At 41.4% G+C, this 22,783-nt stretch overlaps 1 protein-coding gene across 1 annotated transcript in view; it reads right to left on the reverse strand.

Annotated features, from left to right (window-relative positions):
* Window positions 1-22,783, reverse strand: part of sycp2l (synaptonemal complex protein 2-like) — a 139,738-nt gene that overhangs the window by 77,448 nt on the left and 39,507 nt on the right. The window contains exons 6-11 of the mRNA XM_039754207.1: window positions 21,247-21,332; window positions 20,317-20,405; window positions 16,383-16,417; window positions 13,028-13,170; window positions 8,541-8,593; window positions 6,135-6,180 (exon numbers count right to left, since the gene is read on the reverse strand). Of these exons, the coding sequence (XP_039610141.1) occupies window positions 6,135-6,180; window positions 8,541-8,593; window positions 13,028-13,170; window positions 16,383-16,417; window positions 20,317-20,405; window positions 21,247-21,332 (452 nt within the window). The remainder of the gene's footprint in view (window positions 1-6,134; window positions 6,181-8,540; window positions 8,594-13,027; window positions 13,171-16,382; window positions 16,418-20,316; window positions 20,406-21,246; window positions 21,333-22,783) is intronic.

A 22,783-nucleotide genomic window follows, 5' to 3' on the forward strand; every position in this document is an offset into this window, starting at 1 on the left:
AAAAGAGCTGCAATGGGGTGAAGGTATATAGAGAATAAAATAGGACCCAAAATGGATCACCATATTTAAGAAGAGCAGTAGACGAAAAAGAGGAATTTAGAGTCACTGAAAAGTGTCGACCAGTTAGATATGACCTGAACCAGTTAAGAGCAGCCAGCCCCTTTAAGCCCAACAAGATGTTCAAGCCGCATCAGCAACATCTCATGGTCAGTAGTGTCAAAGGCAGCAGACGAGTCAAGGAGGACAAGGACTGCAGCGCCACCTGAGTCAGTAATAAGAGAGATGTCATTGGATACTTTAAGAGGGCCTTCTCACCACCATGATAACGCCTAAAGCCAAATTATTTTTTATATATATATATATATATATATATATATATATATATATATATATTATATATATATATATATATATATATATATATATATATATATATATATATATATATATATATATATATATATATATATATATATATATATATATATATATATATATATATATATATATATATATATATATATATATATATATATATAGTGGACCACCAGGTGGGCACAACGCTGAACCAACCCCAACACAAACACACGCAGAGTACAAGCACACGCTTTTGTTTTTCATGTGGGAAACGTCTTTCCCCATTTCCCACAAGTACAATACAGTCCAGCACAATACAAATTTCTCTTCTCTTTTCTCCTCTTCCTCTCCTGGGAAGCTTGGTTTTCCTTGTCCCAGTTCTGGCTCCCCGAGTAGCGTCTACTGGCTCCTTTTATACAGAACCTGGAAGTGTCCCAGGTACTCGTTGACGCATTTCTGGCAGCACTTCCAGGTGTGGTGGAAGAGCTGCACTCCAGAGCTCAGCAGTAGCTGCAGCACCACCTGGTGGTGCCCACAGGAACCCAACAGGCCAGCTCCCATGGAGCCCTGCAGGAGTCTGAGGGACCGCTGCAACCCAGGGGGGATGCCATCCAGCGCTCAGGGGAAGGTAATGCTCTTTTAATGCTCCCTCCCCTGGTCCTTCCACCATAAAAGGGTCCTGGCTGTACGCCTCAATATATATAGTGCCACATTCACCCAATAGCCATAATGCTCAGTCTGTAATAACGTTTGCCTTCCATGTCCATTATTCTCCAACATCTGTTGTAACTGAATTGCTTTGCAAGTCCAAATTTACAAAACTCTCACTGGCTTGACATGCTCATTACAAAAAGTCGCTTTCGATAATGTGAATTGTGAATTGTCACTGTGTGGCAACACAGGGTGTGTATGTGTAAGTGAGAGTGATCCTTGTGATGCGGAGTACTGAAGGGTTTCTTCAACATTAGTTTCCCCCCCACCCCTCGCAACCCAATCCTGCTCTACTTCATGTCTTCGAGACCCACGATGATCGAAAGAGTGGGAGGGATGTCCTTTGTAGAATCGTCATCGATCAACAAAGTAACGGTTTGTGCGACTCCCCTTAAGAGAGTTACCATCGATTGTCAGAGCTGGCGTGGGTTCCCTTTGAGAACCGACATCAAGTATCAGAGCAGAGCGGTTTCATTCGCTTAAACCAGCGTTTCTCAATCTTTACGTATTTGCGACCCGAGTTTTCATAACAGTTTTTAATCGTGCCCCCCCCTAACGTTTATTGTAAGGAGCCCACGAATACCAATTTGTTCTTTTTAGATGCATATTTTATTATACTTTTATTGACCTCTATCTAACTCTATATTTCTTTTTCTAGTATCACAATGTAGTTTAAGTTAATTTGGTTTGGTTTCAATAGATGATTGTTCATATTTTTGATTCTTGTTTTCTTTTTTCACATCTTCACACCCCCCCTTTTATTACTTAGCGCCCCACCTCACAGTTTGAGAACCACTGGGCTAGAGTATCAAGGACGCCTTTTCATTTTCAGAACAGATAAGTAGTATAGCGTGGGGTTTACTTGATCATCGGAGAAGAGGTTCCACACTTCTCAACTCCAAATTGTATTCAATATCTTGTGTGTCTCAGACACAAGGTGGTACTTTCACATCCCCTCTTTATGACACTTGGGACAACAGCACAAAGCTTTGAAGCAGTCAGAGTGCTTGCCTTTACTTCAGAGATGACTTAAAAATGCTAATGAAAAATGAAACGCTGGACTTTGGGACCCAGTTTCGAGCGGCACATACATATTTACAAACGTCTGTGGAGAAATAACTACAGCTTGACTTTAAAGATCACATCTCATTTAAAAACTCTGCCTCCTTCTGCTGATGCGGAATACGTCTCTTTCCTCGTTCATTGGTGAAGAATCCGGTCTTCAATCAAAAAGCTCGAACCTCACCCAGAACACATTTTAATTTTTGTGGACTCCTCTACTTCTCTGGTTTTATCTAAAAAATTTTTGACCAGTAAAATAAATGTGTAAGCATACAACTGGATACCCAAAACGCAGATTGTGCAACGCGAGTAATTTGACTTTCTGATGTGGCTTTCTCTTGTTCAAGAAGCTGTATCTGAAACATTTTTGTTCTCAGCCATCACTAAAAAAAAACAATACAGCATAAGTAACAGATGATAAAAATACTTCTGGTGGAGTATTCTTTAAAAAAAAAAAAATCATCAATTTTGGAATAATGAAATGTAAATTGCAAGGAAAAAATAAAAATCACATCAAAAGAAAACTGTAATAGTCTGGTAGATGTCACTTGAGTGCCGGTGGACACAGGCAGCTGGCCTACTTGAACCTGAGTGAATTATAAAGTCACAGGTTTAAAGTGCCACCACTTGCCCTGTGCATTTCTTTATCTGGGCGCTGTTGGACTTAAACCAACTACTGGATTGGCTCACTGATGTCCGATTTAAATATCTTGGAGTAAAATCGAGATCAGATCTGTGATCCATGTCCCTCAGAGAATCACGCTTACTGCAATAAGTCGGCCAAGTGACCACCAAGAACCAGAAGGCCCGACTCGCACAGAGGAGGAAGAAGAAGCACAAATAGGGACCATGACTAGAGCTGCCAGCTCTCTTTTTCTCTGGAAATGAGGACATTTGGGTCGAAAAAATAGGACCTTTGAGGACGCTGTTCCCCTTTATACGGTCTTATAGTTTTTTTAAAATGATATAAACCTTTAGTAGCAGTTTTGCCATATAATTATGATAAGATGGCCACAATCACAGTCACTGGCAAGCTAATAACCCATTCAATATTTTGAACATATCATGCCTCTTAAATTAACAGACGTCATTCCTTCCCTTCTTATTTCGATAGCTCAACTGTCGTGAACCTGTAAAGAAAATGATACACTTGGTAAATTCACTAAATTAATGTCATTCTTTTCAATTTAGTTTATTTGCATTTATCTACATTCATTTTTCCACTGAAGCTAATTTTTCTTAGTAAATCTGGTTCTTGGATAAATATGAATAGAAATCTTTCATAGCCTGCTACTGAATCAGCCCCCTTCATTGAATCTGTTCTGCCCTTTCGAAAAATTGTTGTTCAAGTCACCTGTGAACTTGCACTGTCTTTTCAGCATCATGGGTATTCATGGATTTACGTAAAAGAAGGAATTCTGAAAAATATTATTAAATTATTTGAAGTGACTTATTACTTAACCAACTGATAACTAAAAAGATATTGCATTTATATGACAGAACAAATGTGTGATTTTTGTTTTTAATTAACTGAAACTTTAATACACTGTGTGCACAATTATTAGGCAAGTTGTATTTTTGAGGATTAATTTTAATATGGAACAAACACAGTGCTATCAGTCAATCCAAAATGTTAATAAACCTGAAACCTGAATGTTTCACAACGGAAATGTGAGTGTGAACATCATCAGGGGAATACATATGTGCGCACAATTATTAGGCAACTATTAGTGTGCAGATTTATTATGCAACTAAAGGAAAAATGAAAATTTTCCCATCTCACTTGTTTATTTTCATCTGTTATAGTGAGAATAATAAACAAACACCTCAAAATTTACAAATAAACATCTCTGACATATCAAAAAAAATCAATCAATCAATCAATGACCAATATAGCCACCCTTCTTTCCAATAACAGTCATAAGCATTTCTTTCCATTCATGGAGTCTGTCAGTTTCTTGATCTGTTGACGATCAGCTTTTGTGGAGCAGTGACTACAGCCTCCCAGACACTCTTCAGAGAGGTGTATTGTTTTTCTCCCCCGTAAATCTAGCGTTTAAGAAGTGCCCACAAGTTCTCGATAGGGTTTAGGTCAGATGAGGAAGGGGGCCATGTCATTATTCCTTCATCTTTAAGGCCTTTACTGGCTGGCCACGCAGTGGAGAACTTCGATGCAAGTGATGGAGCATTGGCCTGCATAAAAATCATGGTCTTCTTCCTGTATCACTGTTTGAAGAAAGTGTCTTCGAAAAACTGGCAGTAGGTTTGGGAGTTGATTTTGAGTTCATCTTCAATGCAAAAGGTCCAACTAGCTCATCTTTAAAAATACCAGCTCATACCAGTACCCCACCTCCACGTTGGAGTGGAGCTCTGTGCCCATTACTGATCCACAGGTCCATCCATCTGGTCCATCAAGAGTCACTCTCATCTCATCGGTCCATAAAACCTTTGAAAAAATCTGTCTTCAGATATTTCTTGGCCCAGTTTTGACGTTTCAACTTATGTTTCTTGTTCAGTGGTGGTTGGGTTTCAGCCCTCCTTACCTTGGCCATGTCTTTGAGCACTGAACACCTTGTACTTCTGGGCACTCCAGGTAGGTTGCAGCTCTGGAATATGAAAGTACTGGAGGATAATGGGTTCCTGGTAGCTTCACGTTTGATTCTTCTCAAATCTTTGGCAGCTAATTTGCGTCTTTTGTTCTCAACACGTTTCTTGCGACCCTGTTGACTATTTGCAACAAAATGGTTGATGGTTCTGTGATCACACACCAATATCTTACCAATTCCAAAAGTGCTGCATCCCTCTGAAAGACTTTTTACAATTTTTGACTTTTCAGAGTCAGTTAAATCTCTTTTTTGGCCCATTTTGCCTGAGGAAAACTAGCTGCCTAATAATTCTGCACACCTTGATATAGGGTGTTGATCTCCTTAGGCCACACCCTCCCTCATTACACAAATACACATCACCTGACGTGCTTAAATCCAATAAGCATTCAAGTTAATACAGCTTGGAGTTGGAATATACGCATAAAAAATGATGATATGGTCAAAATACTCACTTGCCTAATTGTGCACACAGTGTAGTTGACTCATTCATTCACAATTATAAATCCATTTTTGGAACAATGGGTGGTAATAGCAATATTTTCCATTAAAATGTTTCAAAGTAGTAATTATTCACACTTAAATATCACAAACTGTACCTGAATGTATGAAGTTTCTTGTTTAACTGACCTGCTGAAAAAGGAATCGAAAATAAGATCTCACATAGAAAATGTGAAATTGTAATTTCGATTTGGAATAAATTCATTTAGTTACGGTGAATTAGGATTACAAATGATTAGGGCCAAGGAACAACATTTCTAATGAACTGTCTACTCGCCAAGAAGATAAAAGACGAAGTGAAAAAGCCAAGTTGGACAGACATGGACTATTCTCATCAATCAATATCTGTGTTGATTCTGGGGGGAAAAAGTGTGCACACTAATTCTGCAAATGCGGATTGATGTACGTCTTTCAATTTTACCTATGATAATGATAAGGAGATTTTCAAAATTTTAGGAGCCAAAATATCAGACATTTTCAAAATTTTATTAATTCCTCCCAGACAGTCCATGGCACGTTAAAAATGAGGACATGTCCGGGAAAACAAGGATGGTTGGCAACCCTAGCCATGACCCTATTTGGAATTCTGCCCTCATTTATGGACAGGAGCTATGGGCCGGGGTACTTCTGTGCTCCCACTACCCGTCTTCTTGAGATGAGTGACAGTATGGCAACATCAAAACAGCCTAAAAATGAGAAGCAAAGGGAGAGGATTCCTAAATTTAGTTTCCATCCACCATTTTAACCTGTGCACGGAGGGGCCCAGGCCTTTCCTTGACTTCTCACATGCTTGCTGGTAGAGGACACCGTCTGGGTAAAAAGGCTGCCATATTAGAATAAAGGTCGACCCCCGTCTGCGCCACAGTGTATACGTGAAGAACATGCCTAAAAACGGCTTACCTCAATGTGGTCAAGGAAAGCCTTAATGCAGGGAAATGTCCAAACTCTGCCAAGAATAAAACACGGCATTAGGAGAGATGGTAAATAAATCAGTAGGTAAAATTGGTCAGATCACATTTACACCTTCAAATATGCAGACTAACCAAAGATGACGTAGAAAAAAAAAATCTTTGTTACATAATAGAAACAAAACAAGAAATTCACGGACTAAACAATTCTCATTGATTGTTATAAATCAGACAGCAAGGCGGATTAAATGGGTAGACAGATAATAAATAAAAGGTGCTATAGGATGAAGATGTTCTACTACCTGCACAGGAATGCACCAACAAAAAAGGCCTCAAGAGCACCTTTACCTCCTTCAACCTCTAACCAAACCTTACATTTCTCTATTTGTTCACAGGAACATCTACAGGCGCACAGTGGAGTTCATCCTCACTGTCCTCATCACATCCCAGAATGGCACCTACTCAGTCCAGGGCGGCGGGCTCTATGATGGGCGCTAAAGGCAGCACAGGATAGGACTGGCACCCAGCAGCCTTCTGTTTAAGACGTATGCAACACTTGCTGCCTTAGAAGGAGAAGTAAACCCCCAGCCTCCAAGACTTTAGCTTGCTTATTTGTCAAATCTGTCTTTTTGATCCTTTATTTTGTAATATTTGTGTATATCAGCGTTTCTCAACCTTGAAGTATTTGCGACCCGAGTTGTCCTAAGTTTTAATCTTTTTTTTAATTTTTTTGAAACCCTAATAAAACTTATTCCTAGATTTTTTGCTGCCGATACACCGCTACAAGTTTTATTAAACCTACTTAACTTTTAATCAACATTTATCTAACTTATTATCTAACATATTTTCGATTGTTTTCTTTTTTTCATATCTTCGCGCCCCCGTTTTTGTTACTTCGGGGGGTACACCCCACAGGTTGAGAACCTCCGGTGTACATCATCATCTTATTCATTTCTTTCATTTTATTCTTTGCTTTGTGTTTATTATTACTTTCCTAAATTACCTGGCCATAGTTCAACGCTTACCAAATGATCAGACATTGTTGATTCCATTCAAGTTAATCCATTCCTATTTGGTTTTCTGTGTGTTTTAACAGATCAGTCTCTGTATGTGCAACAATTCTGTACAGGGTGGTCCAGGTTCGAATTATGCAGATCCAGATCGTCTGGATGACTTTCATTTATGCGAGGATGATTCCAGTTCGACGCGAAGACGATTCTTCATGTTGTCAGTTCGCATACTCCTCAATGGCCCAGTGATTTTCTATGTAATAAACTTAAGTTATAGTGTAATGAAAATTATATAATTAGATCTGGACCACCCTATATTTAGAAATTTACAAATTATACCCGAGAACTTGTCAGAGCAGTCTGTGAAGTGAAGGGAAGCAAAAATGTTAGGTTTGAATACACAATGGGAGGTTTGAAAATTGAAAGTACACCTTATGAGAGGATTTAGGAGTCGTAGTGGCAATAGCACCGTTTGGACGTGGCAAGTGGGGCAGCCGTCCCAGGCCCCACACCTAAGTGGGGCCCCGCTTTTGAGGTCCGTGTGTCCTGTTCAAGCAGATTTGTCAAGTTATATTCTCCAGTTATATTTTGATTAAGCTTGCATATTATCTTGCAAAAATTTAGCTGAATACTGGAGTATGTTAATATTATTTTTGTTAAATTTGCACGCAAGTTTAGACAGTCCACACATACCAATAATGTAACCAGCCATGTGTGGGGTTGGTCAGCCTGAGGCTCTGCACACTCCTAAGGCCTCCTCTGTGTAGTGGACTCCATACTATTGACCTCCCGTCAGTGATCAGAGGTTATTATGAAGGCTAACAGACTGTCAGGTTATATAGCGCCTTGCTGTGTGGAGTACAAGTCACAGGAGGTTCTGCTCAAGCTTTATAACACACTGGTGAGGCCTCATCTGGAGCCCTGTGTGCAGTTTGGGTCTCCATAAAGACAAAGCAGCACAAGAGAAGGTCCAGAGAAGAGCAACTAGGGTGACTACAGGGCTACAAGGGATGAGTTATGAGTGAAGATTAAAAGAGCTGAGCCTTTACAGTGATGAAGACCTGACTAAAGTGTTTAAAATTATGAAGGGAATTAGCCAAGTGGATCGAGACGGTGACTTTAAAATGAGTTCAGTATGAACACGGGGACACAGTTGGAAAGCTGGAGGTTATTGTTAACATGAAGACACATGGAATAAGTGACCAGGTAGTGTGGTACACAGTAGGACTTTAGGGATCTTTCAAACTCAATGTGATATTTTGGAAGAATGAAGTCGATAGGACTGTCAAGCTTTGTGAGGCTGAATGGCCTGTTCTCGTTCAGCATCCAGTCTATTACATCTAGCAACTTTAATGAAAACAAAAAATATGGAGAAAGGGGTTAAATACCTGCTTTCCTTTCCAAATGAGCTATTAACTTTGTTCAGGAATTTTCTGCAGTCCTTAAAAAAAGAAAAAACAGCAACAATTGCTGGATTGTTAACAGAAGAGCTAATGAACAGTCCGGAGACAAGAGTGATGCCCTCTAGTGGTTAACATAGTTGTCTGTACACATTCATTTGTGATCCCCTACAGCCAGGTTAAAGAATGCAGAAACAGAATTTTTAGGCTGGACAAAGGCATCCGCTAAATAGACGTCAAGAAACTGAAAAAGAGAAAAGGGGCGAGAGGGAGGAGAGAAAGAGTGGCTGTTCATTAAAGGCAGGTCAGATTGGGCCAGTAGCTTTGCTGAGTTTTAGTTCTTGTGTTTTTGTACCCAGTGGCATCACAGGAGGGGTTTTGTGTGTGTGTGTGTGTGTGTGTGTGGACTGAGCCGGATGACACCGTCAGAAATGTTTGTGCATGACAAAACAACTTAGGGTCTGACATCTGAAATCACCAAAGGGGACTCGATGAAACGGTCGAGTGTCCGCGAGCCATTAAGAGTGAGAATTAGCGAGCTGCAATAAACAGACATGAGTCCGCACACCACATGATCAGCTCTCTGTTATGGAGCTCTATTCATCAAGTTACCCCAGGACCTGTGGGGGTCTTAATATGGCCTTGATGACCACACTGGGCGATACCAACCCTAGCGAGCGACGCCACGAATTATACCCATTGATTCACACAGATACCACCACGCCCACCCAACTGGTCAGACGGTCATTGGCAATGCTTTACTAGATTAAAAAGTTGAAGTTACAATTTGGAATTACGTTCCAATACTTTGCCAATATTCTACAGCATGTTGGCTGGGATTGGCTCCAGCGGACGCCCCGTGACCCTGTAGTTAGGATATAGCGGGTTGGATAATGGATGGATGGATGTTCTGTACATGATCAAAAGCAAAATAACAACGTGTAGGGACAGTTAAAAGATCTCCGAGCACGCATTTGAATTCAAAGTCTCTCTACTTTGATGTAACATTTGGTCAAAGGGAGATGCACTCACAACACAAATTATTCGCAGCACCTGTACACCTGCGTAACTGTGCTATTTTGTGCTCAGCCAATCGTGAGGCAGCAGTGCCAGTCATCAGATCACACGAATACACGTAGGGATGGGATGTTTGACAGCAAGGCTTTGAAGGTTGGGTCAGTTAGTGAAGCACACGGTACCAAAGCTTAACCACCATGTAACTGATGACATTCAAAACTCCAAGCGGCACTGAAGCACTGGGCCTCTGCACTCCGACCGTTTCAAAGCTTTGCACCGTCCGACATTCCATTAAAGGAGATATGAAACTACTACTCGTATCTCATACACAGAAGTGATTGAATTCAATTTGGAGTTTAGAAGTGTGGAACCCGCCATCTGACAAAGTTAGTACTATGCTTCTGTACTCATAACGTTACAAGCACATTCCTTAAACATGATTAGGATTCTCTGTGCCCCTATGGACAGTTATTCCCAAAAAAATAATCACCTTTCACGTTGCCACATAACAAAAATCCCCCCGATGTGAAAGTGAAAGTTGTCACATAATTATAAATCAGAGGTGGCTTTGATGGCACTGATGAGTGACATCAGTAAATGGAATGAGTTGCCAGTGGTATCAGCTGGCATTCCATCACACAAATGAGCAGCTTTAACGCCATCTGCAGGGGAGTCTAGAAAAACGGCAAGCCTGCCAAAGTCTTAATTAAAAAATAACTAGTGTGGCAGCAGCCAGGGGTCCGAAGGATAGCGAGGAGCAATGGGATGAGCGAGGGTGCATTGGCATTCCGTACAGGTGTGGAGCTACGATTTTCATAATGGCAATAAATTACATATTTAGGACTAATACGGTTGTGGCGAGCGCCCTCTTCTATGTGGTGGTTTGTTGGGGAGGCAGCATAAAGAAGAGGGATGCCTCACACCTGGACAAACTGGTGAGGAAGGCAGGCTGTATTGTAGGCATGGAGCTGGACAGTTTGACATCTGTGGCAGAGGGACGGGTGCTGAGCAGACTGCTGTCAGTCATGGAGAATCCACTGAACAGGATCATCTCCAGACAGAGGAGCAGCTTCAGCGATAGACTGCTGTCACCATCCTGCTCCACTGACAGACTGAGGAGACCCCACACTATGCGACTCTTCAGTTCCACCTGGTTGGGTAAACGTTAACATTATACAAAGTTATTGTCTGTTATACCTGCATTGTTATCACTCTGATATTTATTATTGAGTATTATCATCAGTATGCTGCTGCTGGAGTATGGGAATTTCCCCTTGGGATTAATAAAGTATCTATCTATCTATCTATCTATCTAATGACAACATGATTGTCATAAGGATCAAAATGAACACATGGAGTGTTCTTTGGTTTTAATTATTTTAGTGCGCCTGTCCGATTGCAATTATATGATCAACAAGGGTGAGGGGGACTTTGTTGAGCTCAGAACTTAAACTATACAAAACTATTTACATTTTTAAATTTCTATTGAGTTAGTCTTCGGTTAGATAACATACCTGTGGAAGCATGAAGGTGTCTAGGAGAGATGGCAGTGGATGGAGTCTTTAACCAGATTGTTTAATGGAATCTTGGAAAGTGAGAGGATGCTTGAGGAGTGGAGAAGAAGTGTACTGGTGGGCCGATATTTAAGAATAAGGGGGATGTGCAGGACTGCAATAACCACAGGGGGATAAAACTGATGAGCCACACCATGAAGTTATGAGAAAGAGTAGTGGAAGCTCAGATAAGAAGTGAGGTGATGATCAGTGAGCAGCAGGATGGTGTCATGTCAGGAAAGAGCACCACAGATGAGATGTTTGCTCTGAGGATGTTGATGGAGAAGTTTAGAGAAGGCCAGAAGGAGTTGCATTGTGTCTTTGTGGACCTGGAGAAAGCAAATGGCAGGGTGACCAAGAGGAGCTGTGGTATTTTATGAGGAAGTCTGGAGTGGCAGAGAAGTACGTGAGAGTTATACAGGATAGGTACGAGGGAAGTGTGACAGTGGTGAGGTCTGCGGTAGGAGTGACGGAGGTGGGATTACATCAGGGAATCGGCTCTGAGTCCTTTCTTATTTGCAAAGGTGATGGACAGGCTGACAGACGAGATTAGACAGGAGTCCCTGTGGACTGTGATGTTTACTGATGACATTGTGATCTGCAGCAATAGTAGGGAGCAGGTGGAGGAGACCCTGGAGAGGTGGAGATATGAGGAGGAGAGGAATGAGGGTCAATTGGAACAACACAAAATACATGTGTGTGAATGAGAGAGAGGTCAGAGGAATGATGAAGGGAGTAGAGTTAGTGAAGGTGGAGGAGTTTAAATACTTGGGATCAACAATTCAGAGTAACAGGGATTGTGGAAGAGAAGTGAAAGAGAGTGCAGGCAGGGTGGAGAAGAGTGTCAGGAGTGATTGGTGACAGATGGGTATCAGCAAGAATGAAAGGGATAGTCTACAGGACGGTAGTGAGACCAGCTGTGTTATATGGGCTGGAGACGGTGGCACAGGAGACAGAGCTGGAGGTGGCAGAGATAAAGATGGTAAGATTTGCGTTGGGTGTGAGGAGGATGGACAGGATTAGAAATGAGGACATTAGAGGGTCAGCTCAGGTGGGATGGTTGGGAGACAAAGTCAGAGAGGCAGGATGGATGGCTGTGTTATATGGTTTAGACGGTGGAGGAGGAGAGATGCTGGGTATATTGGGAGAACGGTGCTAAGGATAGAGCTGCCATGGAAGAGAAAAAGAGGAAGGCCTAAGAGGAGGTTTATGGATGTGGGGAGAGAGGACATGAGGGTGGTGGGTGTAATACAGCGTTACTCAACCTTTACGTATTTGCGACCAGAGTTTTCATAACAGTTTTAAATCGCACCCCCTAACAGTTTTTTGAAACCCTAATAAAATGTATTCCTATATTTTTTTACTGCTGATACACTACTACAAGTTTTATTATACCTACTTAACGTTTATCATCATTTATCTAACTCTATATTTATTTTTCTAGTATCAGAATGTAGTTTAAGTTAATTTGTTTTGGTTTCAATAGACGTATTTTTCATATTTTCGATTCTTGTTTTCTTTTTTTCACATGGGGGCGCACCCCACAGGTTGAGAACTGTTGGTGTAACAGAACAAGATGCAGAGGACAGAAAGATATGGAAAAAGATGATCCGCTGTGGTGACCCCTAACGGGAGCAGCCGAAAGAAGAAGAAGAAGAAGAAGAAGAAGAAGATGATGATGATTGAGTTAGTCTTAGGGATAGGGTTGCTAAGTGTTAGAGAGATGAGTTGGTGCGGTTAGTACCAGGTGCATCTCCAGTCCCCATCAAACCAGAGCTGATTAGCCTGTGAAACTCCAGTCCTTTCATCCTTTTGAACAGCTAGAGATAAAAAGTGGAGCCCCAAAGTGAAAAATTCGGTGAACACGCACAGAAAGAAATGGTGAACAAATCTGTTGCCACTTACGGTCTCAAACTCCCGATCGTTTATTGATTTGAAGGAGTCGCCAAAATCTCTGTTTTCAAACCATCTGTAGACGAGCTCCTCTCTCCATTTCTTTAAGGTCATGCGGCACAGAGCTTCAGCGATGGCCACCTGCATTTCGTAGTCTGGGACACAGAACAACAGGTCATCGCGTATTAAAGCAATGTCGATGGACAACATGGTGGACAGCAGGCGCTAGTCTATACAACAGTATCCTTCAGAAGTACATGGGCATATTTGTTGCTCAATTCCAATTTTTCGCCGAGATCGGATTTGCCTTTCTTAATGGTTCACATTCATAAGTACAAGTGACCTGTATGTCTAAATGTAATGTGAATGTGTCTATTCTCTGAAACAGCACACATGCAGACGGATACTTTTGTGTACAAGTCACCAGCATCACCAACAACTCAAAAAAATATATATTTGTGAGAAGAACTGCAGTATTAAACCTGACAAAATGGACGTGCGAATAGCTGATGGATGCATCACATTTTGCCCTGGAGGACATCAGACTGTTGGTCATTTGTACAGGGCGTCCTCGGGTTACGACACAGTTCCGTTCCTACAACAGTGAAGTAAACCCGAAATTTGGTGTAAGTCGAAACACACCCTAGCCTAAGTCACTTACCTATCCTAAAACATTTGCAAAATTATAATCTCGAACATAAAAACACAACTAAGACACAGAAAATGTACTGTACTGTTCACTGTACTGTAATAACCGAAAAAATTCCTTACCTTTATTCCTTCTGATCTCTTTACAATGTCTAATTTCACTTCCATCGTGATGGCTTTGCTCTTCTTTGAAGCCCTACCATCTGAAGACTCGGACTTTCGTTTAGGTGCCATGAGAAGGGCCAAAAAGTCGGCAAACAAAGCAACACAAATACAACGCTTCCTCCGCGGGCAACCAAACTAGTTCGCCAACTCCCTCACTCATACGCCGCGTTACTGCATATTCTTCCGCTGCGAGCAACCAAACGAGTTTGTCCACGTAGTCTGTAAGTACGACGCTAACGGTGTAAGCCGAAACACTCATGTCTCAATTTTTTTTACGTTTTTATGAGAGCGAGCGTTGTAAACTCGAAACGTCATAGGTCGAGACGTTGTAACCCAAGGACCCCCTGTACGTGATTAGGTCAAGATGATGAGAAAGAGACAGACGGTGAGCTTTTGAAGTGTTTGCATCTGTTGCTGGCACTGCAGCATCAAAAGATCTGTGGGTACGAGAAAAGGAGCCGGCAATGGTGGGACCGTGACATACTCAAGGACATCGGTGGAAATTAATGGCAAGTGCATTTAAAAATGAAACCAGGAATCACATCTTTACGCAAAGAGTTGTGGGACTCTGGAACAAACTACCGAGGCATGGAGATGAAGCCAGCATCTTCACAACCTTAAAGAAAAGTCTTGATGAGATATTGAGACAGCATAGCCATTAGGCTAAACAAATGGGCGACAAATGGACTGAATGGTGGCCTTTCGTTTGTTAAATTTCTTATGTGACTGTTGTCACAGCTGTAGCTCTCCGCCATTGTTGTTTCGCTACGCTGACAGGGTTGGCTGATGAGGACGGCGCTCAGCCCATGTATAGCGGCAAAAAAAAAAAAAACACACATGAATTCTGATTGGACCATTCTCATTCACGTCACATGACCACTAATCAGACACAATATATCAACAACATATAAAAGGGACTCAAATCTGGTTTAAAAATAGATTGGATTTCTGTGTCCACACATCCCTGAACACATCAGGGCAAAAAAACAGATTTGAGTCACTTCTGTCTGGTAATGTGAACATAATCTTAGTTTAGCTCGGCTTCAGGAGCAAACCTGGGAGCCCCAGACCAAAAATAATTTCAAGCAGTAGGAATCAGACGTTCGAGGAGCATTACTTACACCACCAGCTGACAATCTGTTATGAATGGCCATTTTCTTTCAGTTTCCTCTGATGTTTTGTCTTCCTTATTCCGCAATCTGCATTCTCTGTTTGAATTGTGTTGTACCCAAAGAAGTCCCATTTCCCCATTTATTACTTCCGAAAAGCTTCCTAAATGAACAGTATAGAATTTGTTTTATCATCCTTTATGCAACACCATTTTGTTTTATTATGGGCGCCACCATTTCTGCATATTAGCGTTACGGTTTTTATGGGAAAGGTTCTCAGTAGGAATCACGGGGTGTATGGCATGTGACGTCACCACACACACTGACCACGTGAAGGCTGACGTGCGTCCATTAAGCATTCAAGATTGCATAACCAAAGTGAGAGTTTGAAGTCTATTAGAATTAACTTTCCTGGTTTTACCATTTTATTTTATTCTTGTAATAGACTAAATATGGTATTGGATTACTGGTCCCCAACACCCTACCCTTTATTTTACTTTCTCGAATATAAATATATAAGGAAAGCATTGTAATCGTCCAAAGATTCAATGTCAAGATTTTTTATGGATCTCGACGTTTTAGGCCTCCCTGACTTTCTCGTATACGAAGAATAGGGAAAATTATTGGAATCCTGCAAAAATTCCATTTCGAGATTTTTATGAATCTCAACATTTTAGACCGCCCTGAGCCTGAAAATACCATTTTTGGAATTGTGTGTGTGTGTATAAACGTGATAACTTGAGTACGCTTTCACTTCGGTCAGCCAAATATTGCATACAGGTATTAGGTATAAAACGTAGATTTCTATCAAGGTTTGGGCTATTTCCGTTACCCAGAAGTGGTACTTTACCTTTTATTCATGCAGCTGCAGAGTCCGATTTATTTATCTTTACTTTTATAATGATTGTTCAATATATTAATAATTTGATTTGATTTGTTGTAGATGGTTCTTAATTGTGCATAATCCTTGTCTTGTGGTTTACTCCTTAAATATCCATCCACATATCGGAATATATGAGAAAGTCACGGGGAGACCACTCCCGATTTTTTACATAAAAATTTTGACAAGTGAGAGTAGACCATTCAGTTCATTCGCCGCATGTTTTTGAAGCTCATAAGCTCAGCTGTCCCAATGTCTCATTCAGATCCTTCTCAAAGGTTCTCAAGGTTTCCACTTCAACTCCAAGCCTCGGTAGTTTGTTCCAAATTCTGACAACTCCTTACATAAAGAAGAGCTTCCTGGCTTCAGTCCTAAATGCCCTCCATCTTCATTTCCACTGATGTCCTCTAGTTATGTTCATCTCCCAGTTCTTACTCATAAAATATATTTTCTGTCTCTTTGCAGGTTCAGAATCTAATGAAGCATTTTTTGTACATCTCGTTATGAACAAACTAAGCATTCTCTCAAGTTTAGAAATAAGTAAATAAAAAGATTTGGACCTTACCACCAGCTTTCAGGATCAACCGTGCAAAATCACTCCTAAAATAAATAACAATAAATTAATAAATAACAATAGATGGATAGATAGACAGATAGAATGGCAGACAGACAGAAGGCACTACATGATGATAGATGGATAGATAGATAGATAGATAGACAGAAGGCACTACATGATAGATAGATACCAAGGAGAAATTCACAAATCCCACGGGGAAATTTCCAACATGTATCCATTAAATGTTGTTTAATTCCAGTCTCTCATGACTCTTTTTGTTATCATCCAACATGGAAGTACATTGCATTTTGCTTTATACATATCCATTATATGTGTAGTGTAATGAATGGACCGGCATCCCACCCAGGATGGACTCCTTCCCTTTGCCTGACCAAGGGCCCATATAATGATTGGTACAGAAGGAAAAGCACAACAGGACTGGCTTCTCAGCAGCTATGGATGGGAGTCAAATGCCCATCTGGGATGCCACTAGGCAGGAAAGACAAAAATCCATGGAGCATCCTGGCTGGAATAAGTAATGGACCCCTTTCTGGTCGTAAGGCCACATATATTGAACAGTGGGGGACTGCTTCTTACATGCAAGTTGTTCCCCAATTGAGATAATCGCATCCCTTATGGAAAACCCAAGACTGGACACCTGCAGGGCAGCTTGGGAGTTGTGGTCTCATAATACAGCCTTGTTCGGTTCAATGGGGGCCATGGGGGGTAGCGGTTGGGAACTGAAGGTTCAGGTGCTGCCTGACCAACCATTGCCTTCCAAAGACAAGTGTTTTGAACAATACTTGTGGAAAAAATGAAGTCCTCCACTTCACCGGGGAGTCGGAGTCAGGAGAGGAGATGGAAAAGACCCACTGGGGCAGAGTAGAGGAGAAAGAAAAAATGGAGAATCGTATTGATGTGCTGAGAGAGGTATTTTGTAAAATAATAATAATATAAAAACCTACTAGTTTTGAACCCAAGACTTGCCTGTGGAGTTGTGTCTGAGTTTGGGGGGCCCCCTAGTGGTCACGGGAGGTATTGCTCAAAGCGTTTAAATAATATTACTGTTATTATCAGCATCAAGAAATCATTTAGCTTTAATTTAAAATACATCAATAGGACAAAACAGACCAAGAACTACAAGATTATGGAATACTGTTAAGTGACCCCAAACTCTGTGTGTGTGTGTGTGTGTGTGTGTGCGTGCGCGTGTGCATGCGTATACAGTCCTTCCCTGTGATAGTTTGGTATCCCATACAAGGTTTGGTTTCTGTTTGGTACCCAATGCTACAAAGGAGCACATAAAATGGCAAAGGTGTTAAGCCTCCAAAATGAAGCAAAGATAATTTTAAGGACTCTGGAGTGGGGGCGGCACGGTGGTGCAGTGGTAGGAGACCCGTCAGGGTTCACTTCCCAAGTCCTCCCTGCTAGGCGTTTGCAAGCTCTCCCTGATCAACTGGGAGAACTTAAACACAAATCGTTTATTTTAATTTTGTGATAAAATGAATACTTTAATAAAACTCAATAAACACATTTCTATAGAGAATAAAAAAAAGGACAAGACAAAAAAATAATAAAACCCATCTGTTTGGTTTCAGTGGGGCAGCACAGTGGCACAGTGAGTAGCGCTGCTGCCTCGCAGTTAGGAGACCCGGGTTCGTTTTCCAGGTCCTCCCTGCGTGGAGTTTGCATGTTCTCCCCATATCTGTGTGGGTTTCCTCCCACAGTCCAAAGACATGCAGGTTAGGTGGATTTGCGATTCTAAATTGTCCCTGGTGTGTGGGTATTTGTGCACTGTGGTGGGCTGGCGCCCTGCCCAGGGTTTGTTTCCTACCTTGCGCCCTGTGCTGGCTGGGATTGGCTCCAGCAGACCCCCGTGACCCGGTAGTTAGAATATAGTGGGTTAGATAATGGATGAATGGATGCTTGGTTTCAGCCAGGGCTCCTCCTCTAGCTGGTGTTCAAAGCCTTATGTCCTTTTTGTTCTTTGTTGTACCATTGATTTATAAATATGTGAATGTTACTTTTGTTAATTATTGGTTGTATTTTTTTGGCCTGTGTTATGTTCTGTGTGTTTTGTGGGTGGTCCCCCAAGAGGTGTGGCCACCTGCCAATCACTGTCATGAACTGCCCTCCACTCTACAAATCTGGAGGGTTTCCCACAGTTCCTGGTGGTTCATTGTGTATGCGCTAGGTGTGTCAAGGAGGTTAATTGAGTTTATTGTTCTTTTCTGACTTATCAGATTTGTGCGTTTTGACCTTCCTAGTGGAATCTGCTTTGGGACGTCTTTGATTTGGATTGCCTTCTCGTACCCGTCATTTCCATTTTGCCTTTGTGCTACATGGAACTTCATTGTGAATGTAAAAACCTTTTTTGAAGAACACATGCTTTATAAAGTTTCTGCTAGGCACCTTTAGGTTTATTCTGGGTTTTTACATAGGATTTCCCCCTCTATTGTGCCTTTTTGGAAAGGCTTTTAGAATTTCCGTACTTCATGACACCCACATTGGTGGAGAGTTGTAGTGATGGTTGTCCTCCTGAAAGTTTCTACCATCCCGACACAGGATCTCTGGAGACCAGCCAGAATAACCATTGGGTTCCTGGCCAACTTTCTTTCCAATGCATTTCAGCGGTTTGGCAGGGTGGCCAGCTCTAAGATGAGCTGTAGTTGTTCCAAACTTCTTCTATTTAAAAATTCTGGGGACCTTTGTGCTATTGGGGACCTTTCAATGCTGCAGCCTTCCTCAGATCTGCACCTCAGCACAATCAGGTCTCTAAGCTTGTATGATAGAAAAAAATGAGTCCTGTCTATTGTGTTCTCCTCATCTCATATAAATGGGTCTGGATATGGATGGACACAATCACACTACCTAAAGGGGGTCGCACTCTGTTGGGCCCTTGAGCAAGGTGGGTCCTTAATTTCTTTTAACTGCATTTTTTCTCAAAAAAAAAAAATAAATAAACAAACAACATGTACAAAGTATTGTATTTCTTGGCTTTAAAATTACATTTTATTTAATCTAATCATTCTACTGTAAAACATGCAAAAACACTAAAAGTTCAAAGTCAGAAATGTCAGTCAGTCAGTCATTATCTAACCCGTTATATCCTAACACGGGGTCACGGGGGTCTGCTGGAGCCAATCCCAGCCAACACAGGGCGCAAGGCAGGAAACAAACCCTGGGCAGGGTGCCAGCCCACCGCAGGGCACACACACGCTAGGGACAATTTAGGACTGCCAATGCACCTAACCTGCATTTCTTTGGACTGTGGGAGGAAACCCACGCAGACACGGGGAGAACATGCAAACTCCACTCTAACTCCGAACTTCAAATCTCCTAAGTCTGAGGCAGCAGCACTATCCACTGCACCACCGTGCCGTCCAGTCAGAAATGTATAAAGTATAATGAAAGTAAAATGATATGTAATAATAATACAGTAATAATGTGCACATGAGCAAGTGACGCAAGTGTCACTTTCGGATTCACCAGAATCATTTCCAGTTTGACGGACCATTTCAATGTCACTGCCTGATAACAGATTCACTTTGTCGTCATCACTGCTGATGAGAGGTGTCCCTTATGAGACGCCATTATGAAGATAGGAGAAGATGCATCTGCACCACTGCCCGGGTAACACTCGGCACTTTAATAACCTGAGTAAACCTCGAGTCTTACACAAGACGTCTCTATATATCAATGCCCAAATGACACTCGGGTCTAAACCTAGGGAGGCTTCAAAGTGCTGTGCAATGGCTGAGCTGCACTCTGACCCGCAAAGGACATGCAAAAAGATCAGTTCTCCTCTGGGATTAATAATTAAAAAAATAATAAGATAAAATAAAAAAAAAAAAGAAAACCACACCACCATCATCACACACAACCGAAACAGCCAACGTTTTACCCCAAAGGCTCACTGGGACTGCCACCAGAATGCACTTACAAGAGAAGAGTGAGCTCTTCCGTCAGATTTATTTTCTTGCGCTCTTCTTTGCTCGACAGGTCAAGAATACAGTTAATAGTTCGGATTCCCTACGAGGAAAAAGAGACATACAAAAGATAAACAGCAAGAACTCATTCAGATTTCCTTCAGACATGAAACTCAGCTGGGCCCGCAGCATGGTGGCTCAGCAGTTGGAGTGTCTATCTCACAGCTGTACGAGACTTCTGGAATTGTCAGCGCACCTCAAATACATGAAACACATTCCCATAATGCTGTGCTTTTCAATTGAAGTGTCTGGTCTTCAAATCATGGAAGATGTATTCCATGGATGTTTTTCACATCATTTGCCTTTGTGTAATTTAACATCCATCCATTATCCAATCCGCTATATCCTAACTACAGGGTCACGGGGGTCTTCTGGAGCCAATCCCAGCCAATACAGGGCATAAATCAGGAAACAAGCCCCCGGGCAAGGCGCCAGCCCACTGCAGGGCACACACACACACACTAGGGACAATTTAGGATCACCAATGCGCCTGACCTGCATGTCTTTGGACTATGGGAGGAAACCCATGCATTCAAACTCCACGCAGGGAGGACCCAGGAAGCGAACCCAGACGGGTCTCCAAACTGCGAGGCAGCAGCGCTACCCACTGCTCCACCGTGCTGCACCATCGTGTAACATTGGTTGCTATTATGTTTTACTATAACAAACTTTTTTTCCCTCCATTCTACATGAAAATGCAATAAAAAAATTGGATGGCCAAACAACAAACTACATGGGATGGATAAATATATAATTATATATATATATATATATATATATATATATATATATATATATATATATATATACACAACAGAACAAAAGGTGGAGTATTTCTTTAGTTACACCAACAGCATTAAGATCTAGAAAGAGACAGGATTCACCTCTAGCCGGAGAGCAAACGGGATGTTGACATCAATCACAAGAAGTCCTAAGCGCAATATGAATAAATCTTGTATCTGAACTTTACCTGTCGAGAGAAGAAAAAGAAACATAAATGTGAAGAATGAAGAAAAAGAACAAAAGGTAATTGCATTCAAAATGAACAACTTATTGGTAACACTTTATGCTAACTTTCATTCCGTAAATAGTTTCAGCTTTAGGTTTGGGCCTACAACTCATCAATGTCCTCTTTTCAGAGGTTTCTTCCTACAGTTCAGCGTCTTCCATCCTGGACTTTTAATAGACGTCTCTTTTGCTCACGCGTAGCACTTTGCTCTTTTCCACATTGAACTCCATTTTGTGTTTGCTTCGCTCTGAAATTTCTCCAAGCCTTCTTGAATTATTTTTGCTGCCTGCCCAATATCTGCTCTTCCTTCAGTTTTAGTATCATCTGTGAATTTCACAGGTTTGTGAATTAAAATGGAATCGGTGTCATTAATAGAAATGAGAAAAATAGCAGTCCATTGTTCTCCGCTTATCTGCACTCATCACTTCCTGCTGGTTTACCAACTTGAGATCCTGTTTTGATAATACATTTTATTTGTAGGCGCCTTTCTAAACACTCAAGGACACCGAATAGACAAAACATAGATTATAAAGAAAAGTAAAATACAAAAGTTAAAATCAGACAGAGCAATTGTAATCAAAGAGAAAAGGTCGTCTTAAACAAATGAGTTTTAAGTTTAGATTTGAAAAGTGAAAATGATTTAATATTTCTAAGCTCAGGTGGTAGCGAGTTCCAGAGCTGTGGTAAGACGGATGTAGGGGACAGTCAAGTGGATGGAGGAAAAGGACCTGAGGGTGCGGGAGGGAATGGCAACATGGAGGAGGTCGGACAGATATGGAGGGGCCTTAAAAGTTAGTAGGAGAATTTTGAATTGAATTTGGAACTGAACTGGAAGCCAATGAAGCTGCTGCAAAACAGGAGTGATGTGGTGAATCGAGGGGGTCTAGTAATGATGCGGGCGGGCGGCTGAATTCTGGACCAGTTAGAAAGAGATTTGCGAGAAAGACCAAAGAAAAGGGAACGGCAATAATGGAGACGAGAAGTGACCAGGCTATGAACGAGGATAGGAGTGGTGTGTGTTGAATATGATTAACATTACGCAGTCCAGGAGATGTTGCGGATGTGGGACTGAAAGGATAAAGTACTGTCAAGGATGACACCTGCAGGAAGGGGAGACAGAGGAATCATCAATAACAAATGAGAAATGATCCGTTTTGGATAATTTGGATTTTGTACCAATGAGGAGAACCTCAGCGTGGTCGCTAGTTATTCAATTTAAGAAAATTTGAAGAAAACCAGGATTTGCAATCAGTAAGTGAGGAGGATGGAAAGGAAGTAGTAGGTTTGCTAGTGAGATAGAACTGGTGGTCATCAGTAGAATGGTAGAATTACCAATCCAAAGCTCATAAGCAGAACATCAAAACTGATCCATCAACACCACAGTAAACCAAAATTGTAGTAGAAAGAAAAAA

Source organism: Polypterus senegalus, chromosome 5 (assembly GCF_016835505.1).
Source record: "Polypterus senegalus isolate Bchr_013 chromosome 5, ASM1683550v1, whole genome shotgun sequence".
Lineage (NCBI taxonomy): Eukaryota > Metazoa > Chordata > Cladistia > Polypteriformes > Polypteridae > Polypterus > Polypterus senegalus.